Source organism: Neoarius graeffei, chromosome 3, assembly GCF_027579695.1.
Source record: "Neoarius graeffei isolate fNeoGra1 chromosome 3, fNeoGra1.pri, whole genome shotgun sequence".
NCBI lineage: Eukaryota > Metazoa > Chordata > Actinopteri > Siluriformes > Ariidae > Neoarius > Neoarius graeffei.
The window spans coordinates 62662279-62677578 of NC_083571.1; the positions used below are offsets into that span (position 1 = coordinate 62662279).

At 41.4% G+C, this 15300-nt stretch overlaps 1 protein-coding gene across 2 annotated transcripts in view; it reads left to right on the top strand.

Moving 5' to 3' along the window:
• The window catches only part of si:cabz01076231.1 (calcium-binding protein 2), a 21800-nt gene extending 9966 nt beyond the window's left edge, over nucleotides 1–11834 (top strand). For both annotated transcript variants that reach the window (XM_060915957.1, XM_060915956.1), the window contains 4 exons: nucleotides 1063–1206; nucleotides 1328–1437; nucleotides 1658–1805; nucleotides 11605–11834. In XM_060915957.1, the coding sequence (XP_060771940.1) occupies nucleotides 1063–1206; nucleotides 1328–1437; nucleotides 1658–1805; nucleotides 11605–11633 (431 nt within the window). In that variant the 3' untranslated portion in view covers nucleotides 11634–11834. The remainder of the gene's footprint in view (nucleotides 1–1062; nucleotides 1207–1327; nucleotides 1438–1657; nucleotides 1806–11604) is intronic.
• Nucleotides 11835–15300: the final 3466 nt, after the last annotated feature.

A 15300-nucleotide genomic window follows, 5' to 3' on the forward strand; every position in this document is an offset into this window, starting at 1 on the left:
CCAATAGCTTTCTGGCTTCTCCACGTGATCTTTAGCAAACTGCAGACGAACAGCAATGTTCTTTTTGGAGAGTGGTGGCTTTCTCCTTGCAACCCTGCCATGCACACCATTGTTGTTCAGTGTTCTCCTGATGGTGGACTCATGAACATTAATATTAGCCCATGTGAGAGAGGCCTTCAGTTGCTTAGAAGTTACCCTGGGGTCCTTTGTGACCTCGCCGACTATTTCACGCCTTGCTCTTGGAGTGATCTTTGTTGATCGACCACTCCTGGGGAGGGTAACAATGGTCTTGAATTTCCTCCATTTGTACACAGTCTGTCTGACTGTTTATTGGTGGAGTCCAAACTCTTTAGAGATGGTTTTGTAACCTTTTCCAGCCTGATGAGCATCAACAGTGCTTTTTCTGAGGTCCTCAGAAATCTCTTTTGTCCGTGCCATGATACACTTCAAAAACGTGTTGTGAAGATCAGACTTTGATAGATCTCTGTTCTTTAAATAAAACAGGGTGCCCACTCACACCTGATTGTCATCCCATTGATTGAAAACACCTGACTCTAATTTCACCTTCAAATTAACTGCTAATCCTAGAGGTTCACATACTTTTGCCACTCACATATGTAATATTGGATCATTTTCCTCAATAAATAAATGATCAAGTATAATATTTTTGTCTCATTTGTTTAACTGGGTTCTCTTTATCTACTTTTAGGACTTGTGTGAAAATCTGATGATGTTTTAGGTCATATTTATGCAGAAATATAGAAAATTCTAAAGGATTCACAAACTTCAAGCACCACATGTATGTATATATATATATATATATATATATATATGTATATATATATATATATATATATATATATATATATATATATATATATATGTGTGTGTGTGTGTGTATATATATATATATATATATATGTGTGTGTGTGTGTGTGTTAAAGCATCCAATGTAACAGTACTAGAAAAGTATTTAGAATTTTTAATGTTAAATTATGAAGGAAATGTTTATAAATGAATTATTCATGAAAAGATTTCGAAAGAACCGGTGTTATTATTTAGAGCTGTCCGAGGCATTTAAGGAGTTTGACTATGATCAGGATGGATATCTAAACTACAAAGACCTGGCTGAGTGCATGAGGACGATGGGCTACATGCCCACTGAGATGGAATTACTGGAAATCATCCAGCAGATCAAGATGAGGTGTGAGTGTCCAGTTTATTATTTTTTGGGGGGGGGGTTGTTTTACTGTAACCACTCTACTACCTGTTTGACTCACTGCAGGCTCATATTCGCGTGCGTGTGCGTGTGTGTGTGTGCGCACAGTGGGTGGACTAATGGATTTTGATGATTTCTGTGAGTTGATGGGGCCAAGGATGATGGTTGAGACGGCTCATATGTTGGGACTGAAAGAACTCAAGTGCTCCTTTAAACAGGTGAACTGCTACACACACACCACACACACAAACATTTTTTTCCATTTTGCAAAATGAATTTATTGAAATCTTATATTTGTCCTTTTCTGCTGACACACTGATGCCACAAGCAAAGAAGGAATATTTAGCACAAATATAACAAAATAATTTATTGTACCCAAGTCATGTCATGTTATGTACGAAAAAGTTTCTTAATTTTAAAGCCTCTGATTTTGGTTAGTTTGACACAGATGGGAATGGAAAGATCACATTGGATGAGATGAAGGAGGCAGTAAAAACATTACTGGGTGAAAAATTGAAGAAAGGAGAGTTGGAGGAGATTCTGAATGACCTGGACCTGAATGGAGACGGCACTGTGGACTTTGATGGTATCTCTCTCTCTCCCTCTCTCTCTTTTGACTGAATATATATTCAGTCAAAAGTTTGTTTAGTGGAAGAGGAGATGGTTGTTTCCTTTTAGCTCCCAGTGGGTTTATCACTTCATCACACTTTCTCTTTGTAACAGGAAGCCACTTCAAGCACCTCTGTTCTAAATGAAGAGAGGAAACCATGATAAACCATTCCCAAAAAGTGGACAAGTACAGCCCATAAACACACACAGTCAGTTTGTTGGTGTGTGTTGGTTACATCCATCTCCTCTTCAAAACATCCATCTTTTCTTCAATGCTTTCTCCGTCACATGGTTCAGTAATTTATAAAGACAAAAGTCCAATAAGTGAGTACGTTACCTGTCCTGCAGTAGGGTAGAGGTTAGTGCCATGGCCTTGGGTGTAGCATGTCTCTGGTTTGATTCTGCATCAACTTTCAATGCAGAATTAAGTATACAAAAATGAAAAGTTCTCTAAAACATACCCTGATATGAGATCCTGTAGCTCAACTGGTTGAGGCATTGCTTCTGGGGTGAGAGGTTACTGGTTCAAATCCCAGCCAGGTCTTGAGGATGTGAGTGGAAAGGTTCGGAAATTGGTAGTAACAATGAGTGTGGATGGTACTTGAGGACATCAGATGGGGGACAACATCTGGGCAGCTGCCTACGAGAGTCAAGAGAGATGAGCAGAAGTGGTTATGAAGTTTTGACTTAGCCTTGCATATAGGGAAGTTTGGAAAAAGTTTGTCACCCACACTTTTTTTTTGACATCTTCAAACAGCATTTACCACCTCATTATCAGCTCATGTTTTACCACTACACTCAGCCATTTTTGGGGGACAAGCCAGATTTGAACCAGCAGCCACCAAACTCAGAGGCTAGGCTTTTACTACAAAGCCCTCAAGTCCCACACAAACATGCTGGTGTTGTAGGGCCTGTCTTTTAAAATGACACCCACAAAAAATAAAAAAAAGAAAAAGAAAGGAAGATTCACTCACACCAGCCACTTTATTAGGAATATCTGCTCAGTGATCCAATTAGCCAATCTTGTGGCAGCTGCACAATGCACTTGCTCGAGCAGATTCCTCAAACAACCTCTCTTTACAACTGTGGTGAACAGAAAAGTATCTCAGAATGCAGTACATATGGAACCCTGAGGCAGATGGGATATAACAGCAGATGATCACATTAGGTTCCACTCCTGTCAGCCAAAACTAGGCAGCTAAAGAGCATCATATTTTTTTTCAATATTTTCATGAAATGGGCAATTCCATGTCAACCTCACCATGCAAAAATAAAGCAACATGTAATACATCAAAACCACTCCCAGAGATATCACCTAGGCCTGTATTTTACAGATGTGAATAAGTTGAACCAATTTGTAACCAACCTAATATGTCACTGTCGGTCTTTCTTTCTTATAATGTAAACCCCAACCTAAAATCAACTTTGATCATGTACAATTCTATATTATTGCCACAAGCCACAGAAATGTATGCTAAAATCCACAAAACAGCAAAACAATAGCCATCCTAAATATTATTTAAGAACTTTGATAGTTTTAGCTGATATTTAGAGAGTTTTTCAAAGGGTTATGGTGGTTAAATTGCTGATTTTCTAAACATATGCCATGTCTATTTCAGACGCGTCACATCCATAACGCTGACTTTTCGTTCCGAAACTCTGCATGAAATACAAAATATTTTAAACAAAGATTTTTTAATATTCACCTTGGACCCCTCTATCAAATGGATATCTCCATTTCGACATTAGGTTTACAATTTCACAGAGTTTGATAAAAATGTACAGTCACCCAAGAAAAGTGATACTTTTTCTGTCACATCCATAACGCATCTTTTATTGGCATTTTCTGGCATGCCCTAGATGTACTATGGGAATTGTTCTTGTTCTATCACTTCTCCAGTATGGTACAGCCTTAAAATATGCAACACCTGTTTAAATACTGGGAGACAATAAAACATGCACTGGGTCATTTGTTGCCATTTTGAGTTCAAGTGTCACGTCCATAACGCTGGAATTGCTCACATATATCTATACTTAGGGAGGATCTATGGAATTGATTTTACAGTTAAAGGGGTCCCTGGCTACAAAAAGTTTGAGAGCTCAGTTTGAGAACCGAGTTAAACTACATCATCATTCATGAATTAACACATAAGAGAAGCGCTACAGCAACACGGTGGTGTAGTGGTTAGCATCGCTGCCTCACAGCAAGAAGGTCCTGGGTTTGAGCCCAGTGGCCGACGAGGGCCTTTCTGTGTGGAGTCTGCATGTTCTCCCCGTATCTTTGTGGGTTTGCGCTGGTTTCCCCCAAAGACATGCTAATTGGTGACTCTAAATTGATTTAATGATTTCTTTGAACTGTTCTTTTTCTGGGGCAGAATGATTGTACAATAAACTGTACATCTTTACAAGAAAAAAAATTATTTGGTGCACAAGTTTAACTTTTTATGGGTTCTCTGAAATCAACACAGGATCAAGATTATATATACAGGGGTAAAATGTACATATAACCACTTAGATTATTAATTCAGTGGTGTTGAAACTTAGCTTCTCTGTGCCAGTATAAAACGGTTTGTTTGACAGCACTCACTGGCTTAACCAACACACCAGTGATGTGCATGAACGCCGTTCAGTGAGCGTGCTCATATTTTCGGTGAAACATGAACAGAACAAATATCATTTCACAGCTAATGAACATGAATCATTAGTTAACGCTGGTGAAACTGAAAGATGCCCATGCACCAGAAATAGACATAATAGAACTTTGAGCTCATGCTTGTTAAGTGTGAACTTGCACAACATTGCAACACACAGTACAATGGGAAAATCCAAAAAGCTCAGTACAGATCTGAGAAAGAGGATCATAGATTTACACTCAGGAATGACTCTTGGAGCCATTTCTAAACAACTGCAGATTCCAAGATCATCAGTTCAACAATTGTACAAGTTATTAGGAGGTGTAGCCACTTTGCCAAGGTTTGGAAGAAGACCCAAACTGTCATTCTCAGCTGAGAGGAAGTTGGTTTGGATGGTCAGGAACAACCCAGGAACCACTAAGGCACAGGCCTGCCATGAACTGCAACCTGCTGGAACACCAGTGTCACTGTGTACAGTCAAGCAAGTTTTACATCACCATGGACTGAGAGGCTGCTGCCTGAGAAAGAAGCTCCTGCTCCAAAATCCATACCTTTAAATTCAACTAAAGTTTGCAGCTGACTAAAGTGAAGGACTACCTCAGAATTCTTCAACATCACCTCAAACGATCAGCTTGATGGCTGAACCTTTTTGGACACAGTTTGGTTTTTCAACAGGACAATGACCCCAAACACACATCAGAGCTGGTTGTGAAGGATAAAGCAGGCTAACATTAAGCTTTTGGAATGGCCTTACCAAAAATATATGGGCTGTGCTTAAAAGTCACATGTCAGGCAACCAACAACTTTAATTGAACTCTACTAATTCTGCCAAAAGAGGAGTGTTCAAACATCCAACCACAATTCTGCCAGAAGCTTGTTGATGGCTACTAAAAGAATCTGGTCAAGGTGAAACTTGCAAAGGGACAGTTAACCAAATATTAGATGTGCTGTATGTATATTTTAGATCCTGTGTTGATTACAGAAAACCCAAAATAAACAAAAGCTTGTGCACCAAATTCTTGTTTTTTATTATTAAAGATGCATGTTGTGCAATCATTCTGCCACAGAAAAAGAACAGTTCGAAGAGATCATTGAAAGCCCAATATTGCCATGACATTCATGTCCATGATGAGTGTGTGTAAACTTGACTGCAACTGTAAAAAAAATTAAAATAAAAAAAACAATGAAAAAGAAAAAAAAACCCTTCACAATCATGTTGTGCGCAAATACAGTGGTGCTTGAACGTTTGTGAACCCTTTAGAATTTTCTCTATTTCTGCATAAATATTACCTAAAACATCATCAGATTTTCACACAAGTCCTAAAAGTAGATAAAGAGAACCCAGTTAAACAAATGAGACAAAAATATTATACTTGGTCATTTATTTATTGAGGAAAATGATCCAATATTACATGTCTGTGAGTGGCAAAAGTATGTGAACCTTTGCTTTCAGTATCTGGTGTGACCCCTTTGTGCAGCAATAACTGCAACTAAACGTTTCCAGTAACTGTTGATCAGTCTTGCACACCGGCTTGGAGGACTTTTAGCCCATTCCTCTATACAGAACAGCTTCAACTTTGGGATGTTGGTGGGTTTCCTCAGATGAACTGCTTGCTTCTGATCCTTCCACAATATTTCAATTGGATTAAGGTCAGGACTTTGACTTGGCCATTCCAAAAAGTTAACTTTATTCTTTAACCATTCTTTGGTAGAACGACTTGTGTGCTTAGGGTCGTTGGCTTGCTGCATGACCCACTTGAGAATAAGTTCATGGACATATGTCCTGACATTTTCCTTTAAAATTCGCTGGTATAATTGCTCCATCAATGATGGCAAGCCATCCTGGCCCAGATGCAGCAAAACAGACCCAAACCATGATACTACCACCACCATGTTTCACAGATGGGATAAAGTTCTTATGCTGGAATGTAGTGTTTTCCTTTCTCCAAACATAACGCTTCTCATTTAAACCAAAAAGTTCCATTTTGATCTCATCTTGGGAATGTCAAAGTCCTGACATTCCCAAGATGGCAGCACCCTGTTCGGCTGCTGCTACATGGGCTCGCGACAGTTACGGTTTTCTCAATCATAATGCACTGCCTAGTAAGTCAGTAATAACTCTCAGTAAGTTTGTATATAGTCGCCAGCACTTGCTGGAATTACGATCATCCAGTGATTTCGGCTTCATAGACACAACTACTCGAGAGTGTTTGCGTAGCCTCGGAGTGCTACGCCAGCAAGACCCAGGGGCCTACGGTGCAGCGGACTCCCCTAGCAGCACAAGCCGACAGAGGAGTAAGCGGAGGCAGTGTGACCGAAGGCGGAAGCGTGCTTGTCGGGGGGGTGGGGGGTTTGAGGAACTGCTGAAATGAGAGTTGAGGAACTGCTGCGCTATACTTCTGACAGAGACATGGCTTAACGCTTCAATCCCGGACAATGTTGTTAGCATCGAGGGGCTAGCTACATTTCGTGACGACAGGACCTGCGCACGAAGCGGTAAATCCCGAGGGGGTGGTTTGTGTATTTATATCAATAACAGTTGGTGTAAAAATGTTAAGTTTGTCTCAAGCCATTGCTCACCGGACATTGAGCTTCTAACTGTAAACTGTAGACCAGGGGTCTTCAATCCTATCCGCAAAGGGCCGGTGTAGCTGCAGGCTTTCATTACAGCCAAATTGGAGGCTCACTTGATTGTTGACTGGAGACGAGGGTGAAATGATTAAACAAGTGAAATCAGGTGTAGCTCCTGCTTGGTTGGAATGAAAGCCTGCAGCTACACTGGCCCTTTGTGGATAGGATTGAAGACCCCTGCTGTAGACCATTCTATCTGCCCAGGGAGTTTACTTTAGTTTCCATCACTGCTGTGTACATGCCCCCAGTGCTAACACAAAGGAGGCTATGAGTGTTCTCTATCAGACCATCAGTGAGTTGCGATCCACTCACACTGAGGGCTTTTTCATTGTGGCTGGGGATTTTAACCAGTCCAACATGAAGACAGTCCTCCCTCATTTTCACCAGCATGTGGATTGTGCAACCAGGGGAGCGAACACATTAGACATGGCCTACACCAACATGAAGGATGCATTCAAAGCAGCCCCTCACCTCCACCTTGGCTTTTCTGACCATTTATCTGTTATGCTGATCCCTGCATATAAGCCCCTGCTGATCAGAGGGAAACCTACAGTGAGGCAGGTGAAGGTGTGGTCTGAGGGACTATGGAGGCACTACAGTACTGTTTTGAGTGCACGGACTGGGACATGTTCAAGGAAGCTGCCATTTATAATGATCATACCAATATAGATGAGTATGCCATGTCTGTGTCAGCCTACATCAACAAATGCATGGAGGACGTTGGCACCATCCGGCCAACCAAAAACCCTGGATGACTTATGAAGTATGCAAAATGCTAAAGGCATGGAACTCAGCCTTCAAGTCTGGCGACAAGAAGGCACTGAGAACAGCAAGAGCAAACTTGAACTGTGCCATCAGATTAGCAAAGCGTGCTCACAGTCAAAAAATCCAGGACTTTTTCTATGACACCACCAACACCAGGGATATGTGGAAAGGCATACGGGCTATTACAAACTACAGGATAGCCCCTCCTGAGTGTGATGATGACGTGGACTTCCTCAATGAACTCAATAACTTCTTTGGGAGGTTTGAGACACTAAATAACACTCCTGCAGTGAAAGCTGTTCCCCATCAGGATGAAAAGGCACTCTGTCTTGATACAACGGAGGTGCGGAGGACTCTGAGAAGAGTCAACACACGGAAGGCCCTGATAATATTCCTGATCAGGTGCTCAGGGAATGTGCAGACCAGCTGGCTCATGTTCTAATGGATATCTTCAACACCTCACTGGATCAAGCCAAAGTCCCATCATGTTTCAAGACTGCCACCATCATCCCAGTGCCAAAAAAAAAAAAACCACTCAATGACTACCGGCCTGTCGCACTCACTCCCATTATGGTGAAGTGCTTTGACAGGCTGGTAAAGGAGTACATCACCTCCAGACTCCCTCCCATATTCGACCCCTTCCAGTTTGCCTGCCAGCCAAACTGCTCCACTGAAGATGTCATTGCCTCCGCTCTTCACCTGAGCCTTGCACACCTGGAGGAGAACACCACTCATGTGCAGATGCTGTTCCTGGACTTCAGTTCAGCATTTAATACTATCATTCCACAGCAACTGGTGAACAAACTGGGTCCCCTGGGTTTCAGCAACCCCCTGTGCAACTGGCTGCTAGACTTCCTCACTGAAAGACCACAGTCAATCCAGGTCAGACAGAATACCTCCAGTGTCATCACCCTCAGCACAGGCTTCCCTCAGGGCTGTGTCCTGAGCCCACTGCTGTTCACACTGATGACACACGACTGTGTCCCCAGGGCTACCAGCAACCACATTGTGAAGTTTGTGGATGACACCACAGTGGTGGGCCTCATCAGGGACGATAACGATCTGGCCTATAGAGAGGAGGTGGAGCACCTGGTGGGCTGGTGCAGGGAAAACAACCTGATCCTGAACGTGGACAAAACTAGAGAGATCATTGTTGACTTCAGGAAAAAACAACCCAGCCACACTCCACTTCTCATCAACAACACGGCTGTGGAGGTGGTCAATAGCACCAAGTTCCTAGGGGTGCACATCATAGACAACTTCACCTGGTCTGTGAACACTGCCTTACTGGTCAAGAAGGTACAGCAACGTCTGCACTTCCTGCATAGGATGAGGAGAGCCCACCTGCCCCCACCCATCCTCACTACATTCTACAGAAGCACCATAGAGAGCATTCTAACCAGCTGCATCTCTGTGTGGTGTGGAGGCTACAGTGCCTCTGACTGGAAGAATGTGTGGAGAGTGGTGAGGACAGTGTAGAAAATCATTGGGACTTCTCTCCATTCAGGACATTGCACCAAGGCGCTGCATGTCTCAAGGCAGAAACATCATCAGTGACCCCTCACACCCTCATTATGGACTGTTCTCACCTCTGGCCTCTGGAAAGAGGTTCCGCAGCATTAGGTGCAGGACCACCAGGTTCTGTAACAGCTTTTTCCCCCAGGTCACCAGACTGCTGAACTCCAAACCCAAACTCTAAACTTCTATTTATAACTTGAACATTCCTAATTCCACAGGTCACTTTATACTATTGCACTTTATAATATTTTTGCTGCTGCATAATTTAATCTAATACACTTCATATTTAATTCTGTGCTGAGCCAAACTGCAACGAAATTTCATTCGATGTACACTTGTTGCATACTGAATGACAATAAAGGTTGTCTAAGTCTAAGTCATCCGTCCACAAAACATTTTTCCAATAGCCTTCTGGCTTCTCCATGTGATCTTTAGCAAACTGCAGGCAAGCAGCAACGTTCTTTTTGGAGAGCAGTGGCTTTCTCCTTGCAACCCTGCCATGCACACCATTGTTGTTCAGTGTTCTCCTGATGGTGGACTCATGAACATTAACGTTAGCTAATGTGAGAGAGGCCTTCAGTTGCTTAGAAGTTACCCTGGGGTCTTTTGCGACCTCGCCGACTATTACATGCCTTGCTCTTGGAGTGATCTTTGTTGGTCGACCACTCCTGGGGAGGGTAACAATGGTCTTGAAGTTCCTCCATTTGTACACAATCTGTCTAATTGGATTGGTGGAGTCCAACCTCTTTAGGTGGGGTTTACATTAGACCGTATCAGCGGATCATCAGATTAACGTTTTTAAAACGATTAGTGTGCACACAGCAACGCCAATACACGATTTGCGTGCACACAGCAACACCAATACACGGATACGCTCGGCTCCGCAGGCATCCTGCGCTCCAAATCACTCCGCCCTGAACAGCGAGTGCCCTCTGGAGGGTGCGCACTCCGGCCCTGCGCAGCTCACAGAGTGCATGAGTGGCGTGCACGAGCAGTGATTTGGGACTGAGCCGCTGTGTGTGTGATCTCAGTGCATGTCGGGCATGCGCGTCACTTACCACTTGCAAGTGGAAGGATGGCAAGGCTAAAGACAATCATAACTACACAATGGGCAGTATTTGCATCAGTATTTGCAGTATTTTCATACTTTTATACTCTTTAATGAAAAGTGATACAAGGCGGAAGTCCGCGTCGTTTTTCAGCAGTCGCGTCACATGACCAACGCCAGCGAATCAGGAAGGTGGATGTCACAGTGACGTTGTCCAATGACGACGCCAGCTAGAGCTCAGCACAGCGTATCCGCGTATTCTCAATGTTTACACAGCACCGGACCAGACACGATCTGGATTGAATACGTGGACGCTGGCGGATTCCCGTTTCCCGGCGTTTCCAGGCGTTTTAATGTAAACAGACAGTGCATCCGCGAAGAAAACGAGACAGATACGGTCTAATGTAAACTTGGCCTTAGAGATGATTTTGTAACCTTTTCCAGCCTGATGAGCATCAACAACGCTTTTTCTGAGGTCCTCAGAAATCTCCTTTGTTTGTGCCATGATACACTTCCACAAACATGTGTTGTGAAGATCAGACTTTGATAGATCCCTGTTCTTTAAATAAAACAGGGTGCCCACTCACACCTGATTGTCATCCCATTGATTGAAAACACCTGACTCTAATTTCACCTTCAAATTAACTGCTAATCCTAGAGGTTCACATACTTTTGCCACTGACAGATATGTAATATTGGATCATTTTCCTCAATAAATAAATGACCAAATATAATATTTTTGTCTCATTTGTTTAACTGGGTTCTCTTTATCTACTTTTAGGACTTGCGTGAAAATCTGATGGTGTTTTAGTTCATATTTATCCAGAAAGAAAATTCTAAAGGGTTCACAAACTTTCAAGCACCACTGTAAAAGAAATGGCGTATGTGTTGTGGCTATATATATATATATATATATATATATATATATATATATATGTATATATACTGTAGTTTGTTGTGATCTTCAGCTTGCAATATGTTTTCTGTGTGCCTTGAAATAATTTTGGTCAGACTATTGCAGGGGTCTTTCACACTTTTTTTTTTTTTAATATTTACCAATATAATCTTATAATTCAATTAATATTAGACTGGCTTTGTTATACAGACTGGAAAATGTGTACCTGAGCATACTATTTTTATTAGTCTGATGAGTTCATTAATTTGTGTGTTTTACCTTGTAGAGTTTGTTATGATGCTGTCAACCCAGTAGCTATCACGACAGCGTTCATCTCTCACAATTCACAGCTCTTGGATCCAACATGGTCCTATTTGGTGATGACATATTAGGGACTGTGTTCAAAATAAAAGTCTCCAGTAGTTCCTATCTGGCCGATTTAGCCTGCTCATAATTTGCATACAACTGCAAGTTCAAGAAAGATATACTTTATTGTTAATCATATTGTGCATGTGAACTATGTGTCTGTGCATGGAATGAAATTGTATTAAAAGCCTTTTGATCCTGCTATTGTGTTGTGTTTCCTGAAGTTCTGTCTCTTTAGATTTTATTCAAAATATTATAATACTGGTCATACAGTGCTGTTAAAAAAAAAAAGCCCTTTCTTTGGCTTCTTTATTCTTGCATATCCTTCTACCTGGTTTCGGGGAACTAATCATAGAGTGAAGTTCCTGTTATGTGCCGCAAAGGGCGCTCTTGTATTGCATTCACTAGGTTTGTCTCTCTAGAGTTGTTTGGACTCTCGAGAAGGCGAGGACCTAAGCAATATCTAGAAAAAAAAAGCAACATATTCCAAGCTATCCATTTCGAATGAATGTTTTCACATGTCTGGAAAAAAAATATTGTAAAGAACAAATATTTATCCAACATAAGGAGCACATGCACTGGATGGGAGTTATTTAGGATACACAGATAGGTTAAAGTGTTGGTGGTTTCCCAAAATAAGTTTATTCAGTTCTGTTGAATAAATAAATGAAATAAATTTTCTGTTTTTGAAAGAAAGAAATGGGGGGAGAGAGAGATCGCTGATCACAAAATTAGATCACTGAATCAGAATTTGAAGTTATGCATGTCAAGTTATACAGTTTCCCCGTATTTTGTACGGGAAAATGCAATTTTTTGGCTAATACGGCGTACACTGATTTTCACACAGGAAAATGATGTTTTGTATCAGAGATTTTTTTTCTGTTACTCCAAGAAAATTTTCTTCGCATCCACCATTTATTTTTTCAAACACGCATGACCAATGAAACAGAACTATTTTCGATTTATGTGGTTTTATAGTTGCACGTGGTTTTCTTGGTCATTTAAGTCCATCGGCTCGGACTGCCCAGACTTCTGTGACGGCTGCAGAAGTTATGTTCTGCCAATTTCTCGTGGAACACAACATCCCCCGACTGTGGCAGACCATTTTTCGCAGCTAGCGAAAAAAAAAAAACGTTTCCTGATTCAAAGACTGCACAGGTAAGCATTTGTGTTTTGTTTTGGGGTTTTTTTTATTTTTATTTTTTAAAGTTTTTACTGTTTGCATGTAGGAAAGCTTCCTCCATTATGATGATAATTTAGGGAGGTGATACTGGGAGTTCCCGTTGATACAACGGCAACTGTAGTTACCCGGCAAGTTCTGGTTTCGTTCCCTAAACATTTTAATTGCTGATAGACATTATATGTAGACACAGATGACCAACACTCGTTACTACCATCAGTCGTCAGTAAACTGGAAAAGTATTGAATGAAGAGTGGTGGTAACGACCATTGGTAACCTGTCTCTAAAATGTGTAGTAGGGGATGGAAGCAATTTAGCACCATCTACATGTTTGTCGTGCTCTGATTTTCTTTTATTGACCAGGAAAATAATAGATGTATACTGGGGAAAGGTCTTCGATGTAAAAACTGCTCTGGGTGTTGCCAGGTTTCCAATGCTGAAACAACTTTTTACTGCTTTGCTGCACCTCCCACATAGCAGTGCAGATAGTGAGAGGGCTTTTTCATTGGTTAGGAAAATTCATACTGAGGACAGAAAAAATATGGCTGCAGACACATTAACTGCATATCTGCAAATTAAAATGAACTGTGATGAGAAGCTACAACTGCTACCCAAGCAGTGATATTATAGCTAGTGCCAAATCTGCAACATATTTGTACTACAAAGCACACTCCAAAAAGGAATAAGATTTAAATTCTTGTTATAAAATACTGGGAAGATTTTCAATTTAACTTCATAATTAGGGCCCGAGCACCGTTCGGTGCGAAGACCCTATTGTTTTTCGAGGGATTATTAGGGCCCGAGCACCGTTTGATGCGAAGACCCTATTGTTTTTCGAAGGATTATTATTATTATTATAATTATTATTATTATTAGGCCCCGAGCACCGTTCGGTGTGAAGACCATATTGTTTTTCGAAGGATTATTAGGGCCCAAGCACCGAATGGTGTGAAGACCGTATTGTTTTTCGAAGGATTTTTTTTTTTTTTTTCTGTCGCGCTTGGCTTTTTTTGAGGCACTTCCCATGCACGAAAACTCATGAAATTTGATACACACATCAGTCATTGTGACCGCTTCTCAGCCACAGACGTTTGGCCCCGGGCGTGGCCCAGGGACTTCATAGCGCCCCCTAATGTCATGGAGTCCTTGGATTGGCATATAGTTTCAGCTACACATACCAAATTCGGTACGTATGTAGTTCGTCCCAAGATGAACAACTTTCGTATATACATTGCATTAGCCACGCCCAACAGGAAGTGAGGTAATTGGGCTTATATGCGTTTGGACACATGGTCATTTTTAACGTACTCCTCCTAGACGGTTCATCAGATTCATGTCAAACTTGGCAAACACGATGCCAAGATATTGCTGATGTTGAATTGCGAAGGGATTTTTGACTTGTTGTAATATGTTGAAATGGAAATATTATGAATTTTAATACTCGCCACATAAACAGGAAATGTGTCATGAAGTCATAATACATTTGATAATTTGGCTGAAACCTTTCAGGTTATTAGGGAATGTGATTATTCTGACATCTAGATGCCCAATATGCCTGTCTGGTATAGCGCCACCAACTGGTCAAGGAAAGAATAGGGTTTTGAATATGTGTGTTTTGACACATGATGAATTTTAACATGCTCCTCCTAGAAGGTTCATGAGATTCATGGGAAATTTGTTATACGTGATGCCAAGATGTCGCTGATATTAAATTGCGAAGGGATTTTTGATATTTTGTAATATGTTGAAATGGCCTTATGATTTTAATATCTTGCCACATAAACAGGAAACGTGTCAGAAAGCCACAGTGCATTGACTGTATGGTCGGACACTTCTTACTTCAATAGACATTATGATTATTATGATAACCTGATGCCCAATGGGCCTGCCTGTTATAGCGCCACCACCTGGCCAAGCAGGAAATGTGCCAGAAATTGGCAATGCCTTAACTGATTGATCTGACACTTTATAAAATATTGTGTATTATGATTGTGACGATATTCACATGTGTAATTCAGATGCCTAGCACAGCGCCACCATCTGGTCAAGCAGGAAATGGGCAAAAAATGTTCAATTCATTGATGGATTGATCTGAAACTTTGCAAAATATTGGATATCGTCATTCTGATGATATTGACACGTCTAATTCACATGCCTAGCATAGTATCACCATCTGGCCAAGCAGGAAATGTGCCAAAAACTTTCAATGCTTTGATGGATTGATCTATAACATGCCTGACATAGCGCCACCAACACAGTCACACTCATAGCGGAGCTCCGAGCGGATCACCATGCCTAAGAAAAAATGGTAAACCCATCAAGTCGATTTTTTGTGGTTTGTCCGTGTACGTGTACCACCAGTCATACACATCGCCTAGTGGCCAGTGTTAGTAATTACCAGTCATACACACACCGCCTAGTGGTCAGTGTTAGTAA